Source organism: Mesoplodon bidens, assembly GCF_964165515.1.
Source record: "Mesoplodon bidens genome assembly, chromosome: 2".
Classification (NCBI taxonomy): Eukaryota; Metazoa; Chordata; class Mammalia; order Artiodactyla; family Ziphiidae; genus Mesoplodon; species Mesoplodon bidens.
The window spans coordinates 168,754,230-168,777,752 of NC_138177.1; the positions used below are offsets into that span (position 1 = coordinate 168,754,230).

The following is a 23,523-nucleotide window of genomic DNA, read 5'->3' on the forward strand; positions in this document are numbered from 1 at the left end:
GCTCAACCAGACAGACTCACAAGACCCAAACAGGCCATCCCTGACACAGGCTTTGCCTAGAAGGATTCAGGGACAGGAGACGCACTGTGCCAGCAGGGTAGCCTCAGGTGTTTCTCATCACCAAGAGTTCTCATAGGGGACCAGCCGCGTCCAGAGCTATTCTCTGGCCCACCCAGGTGACATTCTCAGGTGCAGAGAATGAGACCACAATGGGTGGGAACCCCCTGACTTAGAAGCCCCACATCCTAAATCTTATAACAGTCCCATAGACAAAGCTTCCAGGATCCCAGCAAAGGCAATGACCAGTTACAAGAGCAATGACCACTGCACTCAGGGTAGCCCAAAAGCCGTGGTTTTCCACTAATCCTTTATAGTTCTTTCATAGCCCTTCCTGTCTAGACACAGTTCACCAATCAGTACTCATTTGCACTAGAAGCAACGCTGCCTAGTAGTACAGCTGACGTTCCACCTTTGTCAGGGTTCCAGGTAAATGGGGCTAGGAACTTACTTGTCCACAGAGAAGGAAAAGTGTTTTGTTGGCTCTTTATTCAAATTGCCAATTTGCGACGTGGAAGCTGAAGGTTGGGGAGCAGGGCCTTTCCCAAGATCACACAGCCATTATGTGACAGAGTGGGATTCCCATCTTTGTCTGTCAGGCCCCCAGACCTCTGCTGAGGTCTCAACACCGTGCCCGTTCCCCTTTGCCCACTGCAGCCAGGATCCCCCAAAATGCATGACTTTCTGATAGACCCAAATGCCTTATCCATGACAGTAGATAAAAGCCTTCATGGATGGATTAGTAAGTCCTACCTATTCCCTGTGTGACTAGAAAGATCACTTCATTCCTTAGGGAGGGGGTCATCTAATAGATAAGGGGGTGAGACTAGATAACACTGAATGGTACCTGATGGTACTAGATAATACAGATAGTATCGTGATATACCAACATTTTTAATGTACATGCCTTTTTTGCCAAATATATCCACTACAAGGAATTCATTTTAAGGAATTAATCAGATTAAACATACAGATGTTATGTTCTGTGTGTAACATTTTTCAGCTGACATTTCTGAAACATTTTTTCCTCTGAACGCTGTTTAAATGAATGTTTATTATAATTCTATGAAGTAAGTGTTTTTAGGAAATGATGCTATAAGAGGAGTGTTTCTTGACCAGGAGGAAGATATACCTCCACCACACTACTCCCATTTTTAGTTGTAAAAATAACTGTGGGGCAGAGGAGATGCTCCATGCTACTCTTCCTGAAATGCACAGAATAGTCCTACACACCAAAGAACCATTTATTATGTTCAAAATGCCAGTAGGGCCCCCATGGAGAGAATGGAAGAATATTTAATGACGTGGAAAAATATTCACTAAGTATTAAGTGAAGCTGTGTACTATATAGTGTACTACATAGTATGATTCCATTTTTATAAAAATTAAATAAGTGAATTTTATGTACATGCATAGGAAAAAAGACATGAAGGATATACACCAGGATGGTAATAGTGATTATTTCTGGGCGGTAAGATTGAGAGGTTTTTTTCCTTTTTTTCTCTTCGTCTTCTTTTTTATTTTAAGATTTATTTTTATTTATTTATTATTTATTTTTGGCTGCATCGGGTCTTAGCTGCGGTATGCGGGATCTTCGTTGAGGCATGCGGGATCGTTCGTTGCGGTGCGCAGGCTCTTCATTGCGGTGCGCGGGCTTGTCTCTAGTTGTGGCGTGTGGGTTTTCTCTCTCTAGTTGTGGCACTCAGGCTCCAGGGTGTGTGGGCTCTGTAGTTTGCGGCACACGGGCTCTAGTTGAGGCGCACGAGCTCAGTAGTTGTGGCACGCAGGCTTAGTTGCCCCGCGGCATGTGGGATCTTAGTTCCCTGACCAGGGATTGAACCCATGCCCCCGGCATTGTAAGGCAGATTCTTTACCACTGGACCACCAGGGAAGTCCCTCTTCTTCTTTTTGCAAATTTCTGTATTCCTAATATTTTCCCAATAAATATGTACCAATTTTGAAATGAGAAAAAATAATGAAACTTCTTTAAAAAACAAAATTGTATCTGTGTGATTGTAATTAAGAAGAGCTTCATATTCTATGTTTTACAATAAAATTTTTTCATCTGTATTGTTTTTTTCACAATGATTCTGTATTGCTTTTGAAATCAGAACAACAGTACTTTTAGGGCCTTCCTGGTGGCGTAGTGGTTAAGAATCCGCCTGCCAATGCAGGGGACACAGGTTCGAGCCCTGGTCCGGGAAGATCCCACATGCTGTGGAGCAACTAAGCCCGTGCACCACAACTACTGAGTCTGCGCTCTAGAGCCCGCGAGCCACAACTACTGAGCCCGCGCACCACAACTACTGAAGCCCACGCGCCTAGAGCCCATGCTCTGCAACAAGAGAAGCCACCGCAATGAGAAGCCCACGCACCGCAACAAAGAATAGCCCCTGCTTGCAGCAACTAGAGGAAGCCTGCATGCAGCAGCGAAGACCCAATGCAGCCAAAAATAAATAAATAAAATACATTTTAATAAATAAATAATAAAAAGTAGGAAAAAAAATCACTCACATCCCCACCACCCCAAAACAATCACTATTAATATTTTGTTATATGTTTTTTCTTTCTATTTTCTCTTTGTTTTCTATAATCATCATCAATTTTATAGTCTGCTTTTTAAAATGCAGTACTTGTCAAAAGATTGTGTAATCTTTTGTATGTTCTATTCCTTTCATTTTGCTAATTTTGCAATTGTATCCCACTTGGAGAAATCCTGATTGGCATTTAACTTTTCACATGGTGTGTTTGGTTTTCCCAAATGGGTTAGAAGGTTGGCTGCCAGGGATCCTGTGAGCCACCATGCCCAGCATGGAGTGAGCATTTATTGAATACTGCTAGGCCCGGCTGTACCATTGCAGTCCCCTGTGGAAAATTCATACTCTGGCTGGTCTGGCCATGTCTGGAGCAACTGTTTGGTTCTGAGCACCTTAGCAAATGAAGCCTCAGGATGTTGTGAGATGTAGTTGAAAGACAGAGGCTGAGGAGACCAAATGGGATACGGGACTAATCTGTAGAATAGCGAGTGCAGACGTCTGGGAACAGATGGCAGCCTGAACACAGGTGTTTCCTTTTGCTCTGTCCCCAAATCCCACTGAATGATCAGCAAAGGGATTTCCTTTAAAGGCCTACAAGGACAATAGGTAATGGCAAGGAGACGGTTGGAAAGCAGAAAGCCAAATTCTGGGCTGAAATTAATCACTTACACACACCCTTAGACTCTGAGACTCGGTATTATGGCCTAAGCGTCATTATCTCACTATATATAAAGTGTATGTGCGTGTGTGTGTGTGTGTGTGTATACATACACATATATATATATCCTTCTAGAATTTTTCCTGTGCATTTACCCATGAAATACTTATTGTATTAATAAAATGGAATTAAACTCTACATTCTATTTTGTAGCATTTTCACATAATATATTTATTTATTTCAAGGGTGAATCACATTTTTATAAAAAGTTTAGAAAGTCAAACACAAGAAGAACATAACAGAAATAACACTGTTAACATTTTGATGTATATCTTTCTCATGTTTTTTAAGAACATATAGAGAGAGAGTTGTATTTTCTTAATAAAATTGGGACCTCACTGTATGTACTATGTTGTAACCAGCATTTTACACAACATCCTGGGGCATTGAATTGTTAATGCCAGCTCACTTTTCACAGCTGGAGCTATGAGATGAAGCTGTCACCACGGCTGAGCAGGCAGTGGTCCCCCCACCCTGCTGGGAGAATCTAGTGGGCAGGGGTCCTATTGCAGCTCAGTTGATGAACTTCCTTTCTTTTTAGTTTTCTTAATGACAGTTCATTATCATTATTTATTATATAAACAGTATAACCACACTAGTAAAATGTCAAGTAAGAATTAAAAATATTTCTTCACAGTTTGCCACTTCTGACAAATGAAACAGCTTTCATTTTCTTCTCTTCCCTCCCAGTCCTGATCTACTTACATACATAATTTCCCAATTCCTGTAGGCAGCATCTACAAACTATTACCTCCCTGTTCATTTATCTTCCTAGTGTATTCTAGGCATTTTCTCATGTTCCTGAATAGTTCTCATAATGATCATTTGCAAAAACTGCAGAATATTTCTGGTTTGTTCTGAAAGGAAAAGCAATGAGGAAGGACCAGAAAATGGGGAGTCTCGGGAGTTGTGGGGAGAGGCTCACATCTTCCCTCCTTTCTCCCGCTGCAAGAATTTCAGCTTCCGGCTCTGCCTGCGCCTGTCCATCCCCATGGGGCACTCGGGGAGGAACCCCGCAGAGGAACTCCCAGGGCCCTGTGTGGGACTGGAGGGGCATGTGAAGGAGGGTCTCTGCCCCTCTCCCCTTCTGCTGCCTCTCCCTGTGTTTAAGCTGGGGCGAAGGTCCAGAGCTGGATGAGTCTGGTCCACAGGATAATTAGAGCTGGCCCCTGAACCTTCCTCACCCACTGTCTCCCGGACCACCTGGAGGATGAGATGGGAGCTGGAAATCCATGCAGGAACCTTGCATAATCTGGAAGACCAGAAGTCAGATACCTAGGATTATGGAGTATTGAGGACAGCTTTGTGGTGGGAACTGCTGTAGGGATGTTAATGATCTAAATTCTTCTTCCCAGCCAGCCCCAAGACATAGGTCCTTTTCTCTCCATTTGACAGATGAGGGAACTGATGCTCAGAGAACATGACCTTCCCAGGGGCAGGGCTGGGATTACAAGTCACGTCGTTGCCTCCCTTTTTAGAATGATAAATGTCATATATGTTTGTATGCGTGTAGAAAAAGATTTGGAAGGAAGGACATTAAACCTAACAGCTGTTACCTCTGGGCAGGTTTCTTTTTCCACTTTTTAAAATATTTCTTTACTGTTCGACTTCATAGCATTCAGCAACAAACATTTATAGAGCACCTACTCTGTGCCAGGCACTGTTCTGTTCACTTGGGAGAAGTCAGTTGAATATATTAGATTGGGCCTCCCAGAAGCAGACCCTGAGACACGGATTCAAGTGCAAGAGGCTTATTTGGGAAGTGATTTCAGGAAATGCAGACAAAGGAGTGAGGAAGTGAGACAGGGAAGGGAAGGGAACTGGCACAGGGTGCGTTTGTGGGCAGGTAACTGCCCTGGGTCACCAGGGCTTACATCCCGCTGGAGAGCAGTGGATAACACACCTCAACTCACCCTCTGGAGGGCCGAGGAAGCTGGGGTACTTGCCCACCTATTTCCGCGTGTCTGGTTGAGGGCTGCTCCTGGGGCTAACTCCCCAGCACTTCCTGCCCACCGGTCTGCTGGCGCTGGCTGGCACGGAGAACTCCCTGGGGCAGAGGCCCAGGGGATTTTGCAGGAGGAAGCCCTTGGGCCCCAGTGCACTTGGGAGAAGGAGTGCCCAAGGAATGATGTGGGCTCAGCAGAGACAGCGTTCACCACAGTGAACAAAACCCACCAAATTCTGCTAGGACAATGCATAAAATAAGTAAACAAATAGTCTATTAGAAGGTGATACTTGTGCTGGAATTAAAAGGAGAGCTGGGGGACTTCCCTGGTAGTGCAGTGGTTGGGAATCCACCTGCCAATGCAGGGGACACGGGTTCGAGCCCTGTTCTGGGAAGATCCCACATGCCGCGGAGCAGCTGAGCCCATGTGCCACAACTGCTGAGCCTGAGCGCCACAACTACTGAGCCCGCGTGCCGCAGCTATTGAAGCTCACGTGCCTAGAGCCTGTGCTCCGCAACAAGAGAAGCCACCGCAGTGAGAAGCCTGCACACTCTAATGAAGTGTAGCCCCTGCTCACTGCAACTGGAGAAAGCCCACATGCAGCAACAAAGACGCAACGCAGCCATAAATAAATAAATAAATAAATAAAAATTTAAAAATAAAAAATAAAAAGGAGAGCTGGGTAAATGACATGGGGAGTTACAATTTACAAGCAGATTAAAATGATAAAACCAAAAAAAGGGGAAAATGCATTCTACTGTATAAAGACTGTAGCTACATGTATTTTGGAAAATGGGGGGAAACCTTTCCCTTCTAATCCCATCACCCTGACATAACCATGGTTAGCATTTGGATGTATTTTCTTTTCATCTTTTCCCCTCCTAAGCATTACTTTTCTTGTCTGACTTAAGACATAGTATGCATCTAAATTTGTGCCCTGCTTTTTTCTTTTTCTTTTTGGCCACACTGGTGTGGCATGCGAAACTTCCCCAACCTGGGATCGAACCCGTGCCCCGCTGCCGCGGAAGCACAGAGTCTTAACCACTAGACCACCAGCAAAGTCCTGTATCCTGCTTTTTCACTTGCCGTTTTAAACCCAGCTCTTCTAGCTCCAAGGCCCACGTGCTTCTCTCCTCCTCTTAAGGTGCCCACAGGAGAGTCTGAAGCTGATCTTCTCCAGCTCCTCGTGAGAAATGACAATCCCAGGAATTCCAATCCATCGATTCCAGCTAGCCAAGGCCTGCCTGTCAGCAAGGAGGAAGGGCCTGCTGAGAATTAGTTATTAGTGATTAGTAACACATGACATAACACATGTAACATATCTGACACGTATTAGGTGCTTGGCAGATCTTGGTTTCCTTCCCTCGTATTACTTCATTTGATGGAGGGTAGGTGAGGGTGACCAGCCAGCACCTCCTGGAGCTCTCCCTCCCAGGCAGCTGTGGCCCAGGTGGGCTTCGTCATCCTCAGCACAGCAGGCCTGGCTCCAGGATGCCTTCTCTCCGGCCTCTGAGCTCTCTAGACCAGTACTCATGCTAGCCTACGAGAGTATCTCATCTCCAGTTTCTTTTCTTTCAGGAGAGACTCTGTGTACTCCAAGTCTTTGGCCACCTCCTCTCCAAAAAGACCATCGATGGAAAGGTAAAGGAAGCCATGGACTTCTCCACCCCAGCAGTCCTGTTCAGCATGTGTGTCTCTCTCTGTTTTACTGGAGGAAGCCCGAGGCAGGGGAGAGGAGGAAACGTCATATCTTATGTTGCCTCTGATTTCTAAGACCACACAGTAAGACTGGGTGGGCCTCTGAATCAGAGGTGTGGCTCCTTCACTGGGGTGGCTGACCAATCACTATTGCCCCATCACTGTTTGGGGGACATTCTCAAGGTCAAGTCGAACCCAGTGAGAACGGGTCTTGAGAGACTGTACCTGGACTGGGATCTCTGGGTTTGGGCAGAACTGGTTAGGGTATCTACCCTAAATCATCAAGTCACTCATTCATCAAATATTTATTGAGGGCCTACTATGTGCCAAGGACTGTTCTAGGTGCCAAGGATATAGCAGTGAACAAAAGAAACAAAAATCCCAGGCTTCCCTGGTGGCTCAGTGGTTGAGAGTCCGCCTGCCAGTGCAGGGGACACAGGTTCGTGCCCCGGTCCGGGAAGATCCCACATGCCGCGAAGCGGCTGGGCCCGTGAGCCATGGCCGCTGGGCCTGCGCGTCCGGAGCCTGTGCTCCGCAACGGGAGAGGCCACAACAGTGAGAGGCCCGCATACCACAAAAAAAAAAAAAAAAAAAAGAAACAAAAATCCCCACAGGCATGAGGCCTATTTTCTCATGGGGGAGACAGGTAATACATATAAGTAAATCACACGATGGTTCAAAAGGTGATAAATCCTATGGAAAACAATAGGGCAGAGTGAGGGGGATTGGGAAGGACGGTCACTGCAGTGGTCAGGAGAGCCCTCGTTGAGAGATGTCCTTTGAGCAAAAACGTGAAAGAAATGAAAGGAATTAGCCTGGCAGACATCGGGGTCATTCCAAACCAAGTGCTCGGAAGTGGGAGTGTGCCTGGCAGGGTCAAGGAGCAGTGAGGTGGCCGGTGGGTCCGGAGTGAATAAGTGAGGGGGGGAGTTGGAAGATGGAGTGAAACAGGAGCCACTGGAGGCTGCTGAGGGTGGAAATTCTATGACCGAATTTATCAGGATCCCTCTAGCTGCTGTGCTAGATTGTTAGGGCCGGGGCAGAAGCAGACAGACCAGCCAGGAGGCTGTTTCCATAATTCAGGCAAGATATGATGGTGGCTTGGATGAGAGTGGCAGCAGTGGATGGGGGGAGAATTGGGGGACCCCGGGCATATTCTGAGGGGAGAGCTGTCAGGATTTTCGGATGGATTGGATGTGGGGTACAAGAGAAGAATACGTGTCAGGATGACTCCAGGACTTTTCACTTGAGCGTCCGCAAGGATGGCGTTGCCATGGATTGGTATGGGGAGGACTGTGTGTACATCAGGCTTGAGGTGGGAGATCAAGGGCTCAGGTTTGGATATGTTGGATTTAGGGGTGTCTAAATCATTCAGGTGAAGAAGTTGAAGAGGCAATAGCTTAAACGAGGCTGGAATTCAGGAAGAAATCCTGGGCTGGAAATATAAATTTCAGTCATTAATGTGTAGATAGCATTTGAAGCCACAAACCTGGATGAGATCACCAAGGAGCGATTGTGGATGGAGAGAGGAGTATGAACTGTCGTCCAGGAGGGAGGTCAGAGGTCAGAGCAGGAGAAGCAGTGCGAGGGGAGAGCAAGGCAGGCCAGGAAGTGGCTTAGAGGTCTATCAAGGCAAATGATTAAGGTCCAGGGGCCATACTGGATGCTGGGATGACCAGAGGGAGTGGTAAGGGTGTTGGCTTCTAGGGGAGTGTGTGTGGGAGCCGCCCAGGTACATTAGGCCTAACGCACCAGTAAGACTGACATTGGAAAGAAAAGAAGAGGCGCAAATATTAGGTCGTTTAAGGTTTCATGAAGATAAAACAGGCCCGGGATGTTGATGGGGCTGCTGTGTTGCATCACCCCACCCTGGCAGCCGAGTGCCAGCTCCAGCCATTGAGTGGAGGCTCTCTGGAGTGCTGCTTGGAGAGTGAATCTGAGGCTGCATCCTACGTCAGAAGAAAGGAGTTTTGTAGTCAGTTAGCAACGTCTGCCATGGGTGAGGCCTGGGAATTGAGGCTCCAGCATCATCCTGGTTCTAAAGCAGCCTCTTCCTGGCTTGCAGACAGCCACCTTCTCGCTGTGACTGCACATGACAGAGAGAGGGAGCTTTCAGGCTGTGATCTCTCTTCTTCTTATAAGGGCATTAATCCCGTCATGGGGCCCCACCCTCGTGACCTCGTCTAAACCTAATTATCTCTCAGAGGTCCCACCTCCAAATACTATCACATTGGCAGTTAGGGCTTCAACATATGAATCTGGGGGAGACACAAACATCTGGTCTATAATATAATGTAATAATGGGAGGGAGGAGAAGAGCACTACTGGAATTTAGTAGGCAGGGGCCAGAGATGCTAAAAGTCCCAGATGTGAAGGACAGCCCTGCATAAAGAAGGACTGTCCTATTCGAAAATGAAGCACTGACCACTAACCCATTTCTGGGTTCGATGTTATAGTAAACACATTTGGCATTTGTGTAAGGATTTACACCTTCAGGCTCCTCTCCTTACTTTGCCTTGTGGTCTGGAAGTCTCTTGGCACCCTTCCCATAATGCATTCTTTCTCTGAAGGTCAGTCAAGCAGAGTATGTTTGGCCTTCCAGAAGTTGTGCCATTTCTTGCTGGTTCAGTATTGAGGGTGGGCAACCCAAAGGAAGAGAAGCAAGTCTTGTGAATTCACTTTATCCACTACCCAGGCTGTTTCCTGCACTCTCTACCTCTCTATTTTATCTTTCTCATTCATTCATTCATTCATTCAGCAAGCATATTTGTTGAGCACCTTCTTGCAAACTCAATATCCTCCAGGGGTCAAGGGCATGTTTACACACTGGGTGGCTAGTGGAGAGTACCTGCCCATCTGAAGGGGGTACCCACTACCCAGCCCCAGCTGGTTGATGCTTTATGGAAATGCATGCCCAGAGTGCCATGCCTTCCAATTTTTTAAGGAAAGCTGACCAATTAGATTTTCATAAGAAACGCCCAATTTTATATATTGGCAACATATTCAGATTTTTCTAAGACACAGTAGGACCAACAAAACACATCTGTAGCCCACCAGGCTGTGGCCTCTAAAGCCAGGCAAAGGTATAAACTCATGATCTCTGCCTTCACACAGCTAATCACTAGTGTGGAGGCAGACACCAAAATGCTTGTTTTTCGAAGATGTAACGCATAATGGGAACACAGTATCTCAACATGACAGGAGAAGTCAAAGGAGACTTCAGGGAAGAGAGAGTATTTGTGCTGAGAAGTGAAAGATGAATTGCCTGGTAGACAAGCCAATTGAGGGCATCCCAGGCAGAGGGAATGGCACGTGCAGAGGTGTGGCAGTATGAGTGAGCATGGTGCTCGGGGAACTGTAGCTGGAGTACCAGGGGACAGGCTACAAAGGCCACCACTGTGACAGAGAATAAGGTTGCACTTTGCCAGCTGCCCTTAGGACCATTTGTCTTATTCGGTTGACTTTTGTTTTCACCCAAGCAGTTTCGGCAGGCTTGGTGGTGCAGTAACCAAAATGCCCTCGAGGTGGCGCATAGGAGCAGCAAGACGGGCCTCCAGGTGCCTCTGCTCAGTCCTGGGGCAGGATTTTTTAAGAAATTGGTGATGTCAGACCACAGGCGGGTGCTGGCACTGCCACATCCGGGGAGCAGAAGGAAGCTGCTGACAAATCCAACACCCCCACCCCCGCCTCCGCCGATAATGCCCTCTCTGCAACTTGGCACAGTTCCCAATCATGTGCATTGAAAGCAAAATGAGCGTGGCTGCCTGATATGCCGTCCAGACACGAATCCCAGCCAGCCAGCCAGCTCCTAGCCAAGAGGAGGGACTAAGGCTGGGAGTGCCTTGCCAGGAAGGTGGGGGCGGGAAATGCAGCAGGCAGCCCAGCCCAGGTAAGGGGAGTCTGGAAAACCCTCCGCTTTTTAGAGACACAGTGAGATGTGTTGAAAAGAATTTGGAAGGTAGACAGAGCTAGATGTGTGATCTGACTCTACCATTTGCAAGTTGGATAACCTTGAGAGAGTTCAGCTCTCTGAACCTCAGTCTATTGAACTGTAAGATGGGGATAACTATGACCCCACCTCTCAAGGTCACTGTGAGGATCATATGAGATAACGAAATGCTTAGCACCATCCCTAACCCAAATGAGTACTCAATAGATGCATAATGCTTAGTAATAATACTCACACTTAATGTGGCAATCTCTGTAAATAGTCTGTGTCTGGAACTCTCTTAGGTGCTTTAATCTTCTAAGCAACTCTGTAATGTGGGTACTATTGTTTTCTCCATTTACATGTGAGAAAACTGAGGCACCTAGAGGTTAAGGAACTGACCCAAGGTCAAATAGCTACAAGGTGGTGGTGTCAGACACTGAACCTGGGAGTCTGGCTCTGGAGCCTGGGTTCTTAATAAATATACCACCCCAGTGTAGCTGTCCCCAAAATGACAACTGCTGTTAATGTTTCTATTACGCCTCCTTCCAAGCAGTGTGCTACTGACTCCTGGTGGCTCCCCGTTGGTGAGTGCTAGACATTGAGGGTGTGGTGCTGGGCACACAGGTCAGTGAAGAGCAGCACCAGGAAGAATCTGGGGCTCCATCCCAGCTGTAGAAGATGGGTTGGCCCAGGTTGTGGGAGTTGACAGATGCTGGCTCAGAGGAGATCCCTCTCTTAAACCTAGAGAAGTGGGGCAGCTGGTTTTCCAAAGAGGACCTGCCCCTGCCCATTTCAGCTCCGTCTAGACCCCTGGATGTGCCTTTCATCTCTTTGTGGCCAACTCCCTCAACTCCCTCATCTATTCATTCATTTGACAGAGATTTATCATGTGTCTGCCTTGGAGATGGAGGCAGACAGTGTTTATAAACAAGTTAATTTTAGACTTGGATAAGTGCTGTGAATGAAAGAAATCAGGTCATGTGCTAGAGAGTTACAGGGCAGGACAGTCGGCTTGGCTGGGGTGGTCAGGGAAGGCCTCCCTGAGGATGTGACATTTGAGCTGAGACCTGCCTGGTGGGAAAGCACCAGTCATCAGTTGTAGGAAAAGCTGGAGGAGGAAGAGCCTTCCAGGAGGAGGGACCAGCCAGTGCAAAGACACTGTGGTGGGAGTGATAGGTGTATTTAAGAAACAGAAAGCAGCAGTGCAGTGGGGGATTTCAGTGAACTATGAGGGGAGTGGGGCATGAGATTAGGTCAGAAGGGGAGACAGGGGCCAGATGTAGAGGGGAGGGTAGGAGGCCATGGTGAGGAGTTTGACTTTATGCTGAAAATGATTGGAAGCTGTTAGAGGGTCAGAAGCAGGGGAGCGATGGGATCAGGACCCCCCAGGCTGCTGTGTGGCAAATAGATTGTAAGGAGGGCAAGAGAAGACCAGCTTTGGGGCTATTGTGGCTGTGCAGGTGAGAGCCCAGGGGCCGAGACCAGGGTTGGGTGCAGGGGGATTCATTTTGGTCGCAGGCAGCCCTTAGACTTTAGAGTTTATACCCTTCCCAGCCTTCACTCACCCACCCACACCTTTACTCCCGCTGAAATCTGACTACAGGAGAGAGCTGGTTGCATCTCAGCTTCCCTATCCCTCCCTGTGCTCTGCTGCCAGGCAACCCAGGTGTCAGACAGAGCTGGGTAGAATCCAGGGTAAATTGATCTAGAAGAGTAAAGTTCAAACTGCATTAAAAAAATAAAAGCTAGGGAATCCCTTTGGACAAAATTTTTGGGAACTCAAAATGTAAACCTTGGGAGTTCCCTGGCGGTCCAGTGGTTAGGACTTGGTGTTTTCACTGCCCTGGGTCTGGGTTCAATCTCAGGTTGGGGAACTATGAAAAAAAACCCATAAACCTTAAAAGAGCAGAGCCTTCCCTCCTCAGACCACCCCACTCCTGTGGCAGCACTGAGACACCTTTGAGGAACCTGAAGGCTCCAGAGAACACAAAACTCTCAGTGGTCCAAGGGTATCTTTGGTGACAGAGGGGATCCAAGGTTAGGACAAATAGCACAAGTTGGGGGATGAGGAGGCGGACGGCAGAATTCACACTGATCAGTGTTCAGCAAGTTGTCGGATGGGATTCTCTTGTAACCCCAGGTTTTTAACACTGGGAAGCTTGAGCTACTCAGCCAGCCTCACTCCCAGACACAATTTCTTGGGCTTGACTTTTCAGAAGCCCAGCATCATCTTCACTAGTATTAAGTACGTTCATATTGCTGTGCAGCCATCACCACCATCCATCTCCAGAACTTTTTCATCATCTGAAACTGAAACTCTATACTCTTTAAATAATAACTCCCCATTCTCCCCTCCCCCAGCCACATTCTACTCTATGAATGTGACTACTCTAGGTACTTCATATTAGTGGACGCTTACAATATTTGTCCTTTTGTATCTGGCTTACTTCACTTATCGTAATGTCTTCAAAATTGTAGCATGTTTCAGAATTCCATTCCTTTTATAGCTGAATAATATTCCATTGTGTTATATACCACATTTTATTCATACATTCATCTACTGATGGACACTTGGGTTGCTTCCACCTTTTGCTGGCGGCTTCTTGAGAACAGGAAGACAGGAAGCTTCCGGTCTGAGCCATCAGCACAGAGGGACCACTCATGATTGTCAAATGTTAACAAACAAAAAAAGTGTTTCTCATGACAAAAGTATCAATAGATCTATTCTTTATAGAAGACTTAGAAAGTATGTATAAGTGAAAGAAGAAAATGAAAATCTCCTATAATCCCATCTCAGAGAGATAATTGCTATTAACATGGTGTTATGGTCTGTGTGATCCCCCAAAATTCATATGTTAAAGCCCCAATCCCCAATATGACTGTATTTGGAGATAGGGCCTTTACGGAATGGAGGTAATTAAGGTTAAATGAGGTCATGAGGGTGGAACCCTGATGCAATAGGATTAACATCTTTATAAGAGATACCTTGAGAGCTCACTTGCTCTCTCTCCACCACATGAGGGCTTAGCAAGAAAGAGAATGTCTACAAGTCAGGAAGAGAGCTCTCACCAGAAACCAAATAAACTGACACCTTGATCTTGGACTTCCCAATCTCCAGAATTGTGAGAAATGAATTTCTGTTAGGTCATGCAGTCTATAGTATTTTGTTTTGGCAGCCTGAGCTAAGACACATGATTATCCTTCCAGTTCATATATATTTGTGGTCTTTTAAGCCAAAACCAAAATGGGATCATTCTTAGGCAGTGTATCATAGGAGTTAAGAGCATAGACATTGGAATCAGATAGATCTAGGTTCAAATCTTAGCGTTGTAACTTTAGGCAGATCTCAGTAGTGTAACTCTGTTTCCTCATCTGCAAATGGGGATGATTACAGTATCTACTTCCAAGGACTGCTGTGAGGATCAAATTAGAAAATGCTCCTAGAGTGCCTGGCACGGTTCCTGGCACATGGTTAAAGACAATTCTCTTAAGTGGTGGTAAATTCATTATTCACTGGACTGTAGTGAGGGAACTTTCCTGGTTTGTCTGCTTTATCCCTTGTTCTTAGCACAGTACCTGGAAAATAGGTGCCTAATATTTATTGAATGAGTGAATAGATGGTTCTATGAGAGCAGATAGAGCAACTAGCATGGTGCCTGGTGGATGATAGAGTTATTGGCATCGTTACACTTTCTGTAACCTCTCAGGAGAGCACAGTGGTTGGCTAAGTGCCTGGGTACCAGAGTTCACCCTCTTGGGTTTCAATTCTGGTTCTACTGGTTTCCAGATATGTGACCTGTCATATTATTTTAAATGCATCTTTAAATGCATCTCTCTCTCGAAAACGCACTTGAAAATATAACTCTAAAATGGGGCTACGCATAGTACAGACCTCACGGGGTTGTTAGGAGGATTAAATGAGATGATCCATGTCAAGTGCCTAAAACAGTACCTTCCGGACTTCCCTGGCCATCCCGTGGTTAAGACTGCACGCTTCCAATGCAGGGGACTCGGGTTCGATCCCTGGTCAGGGAAATAAGGTCCCACATGCTGCGCAGCCAAAAAAAAAAAAAAAAAAATAGTACTTTCCTCATATGGTTTTTATGAGGGTTAAAGGAGATCATCCATAAAAACATCTAGAATGGTGCTCAGTAAATGCTTTATTCACTTAATGTCAAAATGTCTATTACTGATTTTCATCCTCAGATCAAACAGCAGCAAATCGAAAGCAGAGACTCCCAGAGCACCCAGCAGCCCCTCGAGCCCCACCTTTGCCCACTCTGTCTGCCTCCTGGCGCCCTGCTATCTCACGGGGGACTCTGTCCGGGACAAGTGTGTGGAGATGCTCTCCGCGGCCCTGAAGGCGGACGGTGAGAGGGCCTGGGCCAGGGACGGGGGAGGGAGGGCTTCCCAAGGTCAGGGAGAGGTGGTCTTTCTCAGCACCCTGAAAGTGGTACAGGATGTTAGAGTCCCCTGTCCAAGCAGGCCTCACTGCCAAGGTCATCTCCAGCTGATGCCTGTGTTTCCCGAATCTCTTTTAGACGATTACAAGGACTATGGGGTCAACTGTGACAAGATGGCATCAGAAATCGAAGACCATATCCTTGAGCTGTGCCAGGGCTGTGGGTGCCTGAACTGTCCAGCGGCAGGTCTCCCAAGTACAAGGGATCCAGGACAGTGAGTGGGCAGTGGAAGGACTCAGGCATAGGCCCCTGCTCTGCCCCTGAACCTGAGTTCTTAATTCTAGCTAACATCTATTAAGTTTGGCACCTGCCGGCCTTTCGATAAGCTGTTTACGAGCAGTACGTCATTTCACATTGAGAACAATCCCACAAGGTAGGTTCCCTGTGGGATTAATCCCATTTACAGATGAGGTAACTGAGGCTAAAAGCAGCTAAGTTACATGCCCAGGCTCATACAGTTAATAGTAGTGGCAGAGTTGGGATGATTTGAACCCAGAAAATGTGACTGTAGAACCTGAGGGCTCAGACAGGCTGTGTCTTTTTTTTTTTTGATGTGGACCATTTTTTGAAGTCTTTGTTGAATTTGTTACAATATTGCTTCTGTTTTATGTTTTGGTTTTTGGCCACGAGGCATGTGGGATCTTAACTCCCCAACCAGGGATCGAACCTGCATCCCCTACATTGGAAGGCGAAGTCTTAACCACTGGACCTCCAGGGAAGTCCTCAGGCTGTGTCTTGACGTGCCTGGGTTGTGACATTGTCAATGAGACAGAGAGAGAGGACAGCATTCCTTGTGCTCAGCCCTTCCCTCTCTTCCTCCTCTGAAGATAACAGCTCCCATATTTGACCCCCTAATATGTACCAGGCACTGTACCCTGGGCAATTGACACTTCCTACCTCTGTTAATACTTGCAATAATCTCTGTGAGGCAGGGGCTGTTGTTCCCGTTCTACAGATGAGGAAACTGAGGCTCAGGAACTACTGAGTATCAAAGCTGAACTGAAAACCTTGGTCTTTGGATTCCATGTCCTGAGTTCTTCCCTTATGCGCCATGCTTCCACCATCTGAAAGCAGCCTTGTCTAGACAGAGGAGGTGACTACCGTATGATATGGCCGATTGCACCGAAAGATTTTTTTTTTTTTTTTTTTTTTTGGTCGCACCACACAGCATTCAGGGATCTTAGTTCCCTGACCAGGTATCGAACCCGGGCCCCCTGCAGTGGTAGCGTGGAGTCCTAACCACTGGACCACCGGGGAATTCCCAAGATTTCTGTCTTGGAGGGGGAATCCCTCCACACTGTGCCCCACTGAATGAATGCATGGAATTCCTTTTACTGGAGACAAAAGCTTTGCATATCAAAAAGGTATGGAGGGTGGGAACAGAATCCCCAGGGAACAGGGGTCTGAGTGTCCCATTAAGGCCCTTTTCTGGCCTTCTGGGCTCTACCTAGGGGCTCAGCTGGGGTTGGGAAGGTACAGGGGCCATCTCAGAAAACAAACTTCCTGCTTCCATCTCCTGCCTGAGAACCACCCTATTATCTTTCAGCATATCTGGGAGTTTCCCTCCACCATCATTTAGTTATTAACCAGCACTTCTTGAGCTAATCTAACACCTCTCCAAGTACATTTTCATAATTTCCAATTAATTCAGTAACACAGAACATGAGGTATCAGACTCTCAGGAGCTTCATCTTTGTTTTCTCCCAAACAGTTGTCCCTCCAAGCAGGTCCCCCCACCTTCAAGCCCAGTTAGATACAAAGGTGGATGATCCAGTCCATAGTTCCACTGCTGGCCTTCCCTCCTCTGAACGACCCTCTTCTGAAGGAAAGGAAATCAAAGCTGCACCAACGCTTTAGCTCTTTGTTCTTAGGTGGTGGGAGGTCAGGGGAAGGATAAGTTTGGGGGCTTGAAAGCTCTATGTCCTAAAAAAGATCTGACCTCTTTGGAGCGACCCTGGACTAACATGGCAGCCGTGGGGCTCACATATGCTCATCTGGGGGGTAGGGGCCTATGATCCCTAGGTCTGCACTCCACCTCATCTCCCTCTGTGACCTCAGGAAATGGAGGCAGACCCAGGAAGAGGCTGATGAAAGGATTGCCAGCCCTGCTGTCCCCACATATCAAGCAGATCCCCACCTCCAAGAACCTCAAACACAGATTTTTAAACAAATATTTTGGCTTTCAAATGCATTAGGGCATATTCTTTCTTTTCACATTTGTATTGTACAAACAACAATCAAGGAAAACATAAATAATACCACCTTCCCTCCCACCACTTCGAGCTCCCACCAGCTGTGTCCATTTTCCCACATTCCCCACGTTCTCTTTCTTGTATATGGTTTTTCCCAGCAAAGGCTTCAGCTTCCTGATTCTTCTTAGTTTAGGAGACCAAGAAAATGTGGCTTTGTTCCCTGAGGTCCTCCAGAGGATGGAGAAGGGAGGAAGGGGTGGGAGGCCTGTCTGGGATGCAGTGTCTGGACAGATAACTCACTGTGGTCGGTGGCCAGGGGCGACTTCCTGCCGGGTGAGTGGAGAGAGCATTACCGTTAGGAGGGGGTCTGGCTTCCAGCCCTGACTCTGCTGGGAATGTGCCCTGTGACCTTGAGCAAGGGCCTGCACCCTTTCTAAGCCTCAGCTTCCTCATCTATTAATGAGCAAAGTAACTGACCAGCAATGCCCAGAGTGGGTTCCGCGATAGGTATTCCCAGAGAAAAGGGAGGAGGGGCAGGCAGGTGGGTCTATGCTCTAATATGTTGGGAACACCAGAGTAAACAAAACTCAACGATTTCTTTATTGCAATACTGCCTGGAGCCTTAGACACGTGGCCCCTAATCTTATGTTTTCCTCTGATGGCTGGACTTACGACCTCCAGAGGCCCTTTCAAACTAGAGGTTATCGTCATCACTCTCACCTTAGCCCCTAAATGTTGAGCACTTGACATGCCCCAGACACCACGCTAGTGCCTCATGCAGCTTAGCTCACGGAATCCTCATAACGGCCTTTTATTTATAAATAAGGAAGCCGAGGCACAAAAGAGGTCATGGGACTCACCTGAGATCACACAAGAGGCTCAGACAAACCCAGGCTGCCCATTCCTGGGGTCCCTGACACCACAGTGCTTGACATGACCTGCTGTCACCTTGGAGGCTATTTCCTTTCCTTGATATGTGGCTGACCCCAAATGCCCAAGTGAGACCCCTACTTGGGGAGTCAGAGGCCACAGAGGTGCCTGACCACTTGTAAAAGTCCAAGGAAAGGAGGAGGTGGCCTTGCAGCTCCTCGGGCTTCAGGGACAGGCTCCCCATCCTTCTGTGCTCCTCTGCGAGTGGCTGACTGGCCCTTGACTGTGTCACATATCTACCAGGAGCTCAAGAGCACAGATATGAAGTACCGGAACCGTGTGCGCAGCCGAATCAGCAACCTTAAGGACCCCAGGAACCCCGGCCTGAGGCGGAACGTGCTCAGCGGGGCCATCTCCTCTGGGCTCATTGCCAAGATGACGGCAGAGGTGAGGGTCGGGGCCGGGACCTCTGCGTGGTGGGACAAGGGGCCGGGCCCCTCCAGCAAGTCTGAGAGGCAGTGGCTTGTAACTCAGTGATGAACCAGGGGCTTCCCTAGCCGGACCATCTAAGACTCCCCATCCCTCAGGGCCCCTGGACCATCAGGACAGTGAACACAGCTACCATGTCTTCAGCACTGTGCTAATCGCTTTGGTGTGTTGGCCAATTCTAGCTTCACACCAACCGAGACAGAAATGTTTATCATCTCCATCTTATAGGTGAGGATACTGAGGCTCAGAGGACTTAAGTGATCTGCCCGTGCACACAGCTAGAAAAGGTCGATGTCAGGAGCCAAGCTGTCTGGCCCCGGAACACCCTCTCCTCCCTGCCTTGTGACCTGCCTCCCTCTTCTGCCTCGTTCAGTCCTATATCCCATTACTCAGCTCTGGGCCGAAGCCAGAATCGGAGTCCCTGACTCCATGGAGCACAGCCCAAGGTGTGGGGACAGACATGTATACACATACATATAATACAGAGGTGGTGGCTGCCATGACAGAGCCACCATGGGAACTTACGGGAGGGAAGGATTGACCCAGTTTGAAGGGGTCAGTAAGGGAAGGTAAAGGGAACAAGCCTGTCTGAGGAAGTACGCGCAGTGGTTAGAAGCTCGGGGCCTGCGCCGAACTGCCCGGCTTTGACTTCTGCCTGTGCCACTTAGCTGTGTGATCTTAGACCAGCCACTTAACCTCTTTGTGTCTCAGTTTTCTCATCCGTAAAGTGGAAGTAATAACAGCTATCCCATGCAGGATTGAATGAGTTAACACATGTGAAGTGTTTAGAAGGTTAAGGCAAGTAAAGCCCTCCCAGGAATTAGTATATGTTAGGCCCATTCACTGGCCATGTCATCACAGTGCTATCAAAGAGGAAATATTATCCCCATTTTGTGGATGAGAAAACTGAAGCCACCCTCCGCTCATAAGTGATGATGAGGATTTGATCCCAGCTCTGTTTATTTCAGAGTCTCTGTCTTGGAAAGACCTTTGTACACCCTCAGGTATGAGTGGCTCTTTGCTGCCAGAGCTAACTCAGGGGATTCCCCGCAAGCACGTGGCAATGGCGCTGCTAAAGCGCTACAAAATCCAAGCGGCCCAGAGAAGGGGAGGGGAAATGCACTGACGTCCTGGAGTCTGGGTGTACCTTGGGGTGTCTGGGAACCCTCTGAAACTATTGTCAAGAGTGTGCCTCTGTGTGTTTATGGTGTGCGTAATGTCTATGTATGTGTGGCTTGTGTGATGTAGTGTATGTGTGTGTGGTGTGTGTGGTTAGTGTGTGGTGTATGCAGGTGTGTGGTGTGTGTGTTATGTAATGTGTACGTGTACATTTTTCTGAGAAGAGGGTTTGCTGCTTTCCTCAAATACCCAAAATTTTACAAAGAGCCCTGGCTTTAGGATAAAATGGGGAACTTGGCACAGGTGGACAGGGATATCTTTTGGCTTAATCTAAAATATATGCTCTTTTTACGCAAATAACAACATATACCCAGAGTTACAAATTGCAACTTGGCTTAACAGAGTATTATCCTTCCCTGTGAGGTGAAGCTGTGACTTTGATGGGAATCCAGCCTGCATTTCCTTCTCTCTGTCCTTCACTCTGTGGCTCTGGGGTCCCTCTGCTTCTCTTTGTGTGTGTGTCATGGGAATGCTATCAAGAGACTGTCTTACGGGCAGTTCCAGAAACATTGGGAAACCAGGCCTCGGAGAACCAAGAGCAAGGTGTAGGCACAGGTGTGAGCCAAACCCAGCAAGTTCCCAGAAGCTGGAGGTCAGAACAGAGCTGGGTGACTGAATTAGGACAAAGACAGGCCCCAGAAGTCTCAGCAAAGGAACCGGCCAAGTCTGGCCCCATCCAAGGACTATTCACTAGAACAGGGCAAGAGAATCGGGTGATCAACCCAGGCCCAAGAAGAGGCTGACCAGGCCAAGGGCAGCAAGCCAGGGCTGCATCACGCCCTCCACAAGGACTGCCAGTGCCAGCCGCTGAGGAGCCCCCTGCCCGCAACCCAGGCAACGGAGGCCCAGAAGCCCTCCTTCCTGGGGTCAACTTTTGCTCTAGGCAGGAAGTTTTTATAAGAAATAGAGGATCGGACTTCCCTGGTGGTCCAGTGGTTAAGACTCCGTGCTCCCAATGCAGGGGGCCCAGGTTCGATCCCTGGTCAGGGAACTAGATCCCGCATGCTGCAACTAAAAGATCCCACATGTCGCAGCTAAGACCCGGTGCAGCCAAATAAATAAATAAATAAATTTCTTAAAAAAAAAAAAAAAGAAAGAAAGAAATATAGGACCATTTTTGCTCCAGGAAGAAAAATAACAGGGACTTCCCTGGTGGTCCAGTGGTAAAGAATCCGCCTTCCAATGCAGGGGGTGCAGGTTTGATCCCTGGTCAGGGAACTAAGATTCCACATGCTGGAGAGCAGCTAAGCCCATGTGTCACAACTACTGAGCCCGCGTGCCACAACTAGAGAGAAACCCGCGCACCACAACGAGTGCAAGATCCCACGTGCCGCAACGAAGATCCCGTGTGCCACAACGAAGACCTGACACAGGCAAATAAATAAATATTTTAAAAAAGAAAACAGAAAAATAATAGCTTGGGTTGGGCTGCCTGCTATGCTGTGGCTCAGAGGCCAGGGGCTCCCGTCAGGCAGAGCCTGGGGCAGCCGATGCCTGTGTGAGTGAGTGGACATCCCTCTCTGTCTCCTGTGTCTCCCTAACTCCCTCTTTATGTCTCTTTCCTGGTCCACCTGATTCCCTCATTCTTCCTCCTTCTCTCTTTTTCTCTCAAACCCAGATGAATCAAAGAATGGGGCAGATTCTGAGATACCCATTAGAGCTGCTGAGTGGACATACTGGCAGCCCACAAGGAGAGGGGTTTTGTTCCCAGCGTCAAAGCCAGTGCCTGGTGTGTCATGAGTACTCAACAAATATTTAGCAAATTCACATTGTACATGACGTGAAGATCCAGTGTCATCTCTAGACTTATGTCCCTCATTTTCGACCTTAGTTTCTATGTTACTGAACCGACCCCGTGTGTCTCTGATGCTGCCTCCTTTTTTTTTCTTTTTTTTGCTGTACGCGGGCCTCTCACTGCTGTGGCCTCTCCCATTGCGGAGCACAGGCTCCGGACGCGCAGGCTCAGTGGCCATGGCTCAGGGGCCCAGTCGCTCCGCGGCATGTGGGATCTTCCCGGACCAGGGCAGGAACCCGTGTCCCCTGCATTGGCAGGCGGACTCTCAACCACTGCGCCACCAGGGAAGCCCCCGATGCTGCCTCCTAAATGAGGCAGTAAGGGATAGGTAAATGGATTGGTAAGTGGATAGAGTTTTCCTGATCTCTATTTCTTTTCTTTTTTTTTTTTAATTGAAGCATAGTTGATTTCCTGTTTATTTCTTAGCTGGCACAGTCTGACCCACAGCCACATCTCCCACACTCCTCACCTTGACCCACACTGAGTACCCTTCCCCAAACATGTTATTCTTGTTCTCTGATCTCTGGCATCTATTATTCTCTTGTGCCATCCCCCTCAGGAAGTCCTGCTTATCTTTCAAGACTGGTGAAGGCGTCAGCTTCTTTAATGAGCCTCCCTGCTCCCAGGCAGTTAGCCACCATATGGGCTTTGCCTACACTTTGTATACCTTTGCTTTCGTACCTCCTACACTATCTTGCAATCTTGTTTAAATGTTTGGCTGTTCTACTAGATTAGCATTACCTGCGGACAGGAACCAAATCAGGTCAGAATCCTTAGGGCTTAGAGGCAGTGGTAGACTGGAGCCAGCTCCTACCAGCTCAAGAGAGATGATTATGTGTAGCTCTTCCCAACTCTGCATTCAGTATATCACATTAGTAGCTTGAAAATGGCCATGGTGGGAGTGTTTACACCATGGAAATCAGTAAATGCTACAAATTAGCCACAATTGCAGCCAAAGCCAGTTTACCAGCACACAAGTGCAGTGAAAGGCATTCAAGAAATTGACATCCAATACATTTTGAATGAATAAATGTATTATGCTCTGGAAAGTCCCCCAACATTAAAGTCAGCTGCTTTTTGCTTATATGGCCTGGGGTTGACTTATTTTTGTATATACACCTGCCATTGGTTAGGACCTAGTCCTTGAATTTGACACAGTAGGATATTCGTGTGTGTACTAGGATAACTTGGGGGCACTAATAAAAATGCATATTCCTGGACCTGCCCTTAGAGTTTTGGATTCATAGGAATCTGCATTTTGTCAAGAAACCCAAGTGGTTATAATGTAGCAGTCAGCATACTAAATTCATTTGACCTTTGTACCAACTCTGTTCTCCACAGTTTAAGGGGTCATGCTAGATGGCAATAATTAAAATGTTTAGCCAGTGCCAAATCCTCTTTAAAAAAAAAAAAAAAGGTTTTTTTTGTTTTTTTTTTTTGGCTATGCCTCGTGGCTTGCGGGATCTTAGTTCCCTGATCGGGGATTGAACCCAGGCCACAGCAGTGAAAGTACTGAATCCTAACCAGTAGACCACCAGGGAACTCCCCAAATCTTCTTTTAACATTAGCTTTGGGACCTCCCCAGCGGTCCAGTGGCTGGGACTTTGCCTTCCAGTGCAAGGGGTGTGTGTTCCATCCCTGGCTGGGG

The 23,523-nt window shown here is 47.5% G+C and overlaps 1 protein-coding gene across 1 annotated transcript in view; it reads left to right on the top strand.

Annotated features, from left to right (window-relative positions):
* TCEA3 (transcription elongation factor A3) overlaps positions 1-23,523 on the top strand; it is a 35,675-nt gene that overhangs the window by 6,854 nt on the left and 5,298 nt on the right. Inside the window, exons 5-8 of the mRNA XM_081226147.1 lie at positions 6,837-6,899; positions 15,094-15,257; positions 15,429-15,496; positions 18,716-18,859. Of these exons, the coding sequence (XP_081082273.1) occupies positions 6,837-6,899; positions 15,094-15,257; positions 15,429-15,496; positions 18,716-18,859 (439 nt within the window). The remainder of the gene's footprint in view (positions 1-6,836; positions 6,900-15,093; positions 15,258-15,428; positions 15,497-18,715; positions 18,860-23,523) is intronic.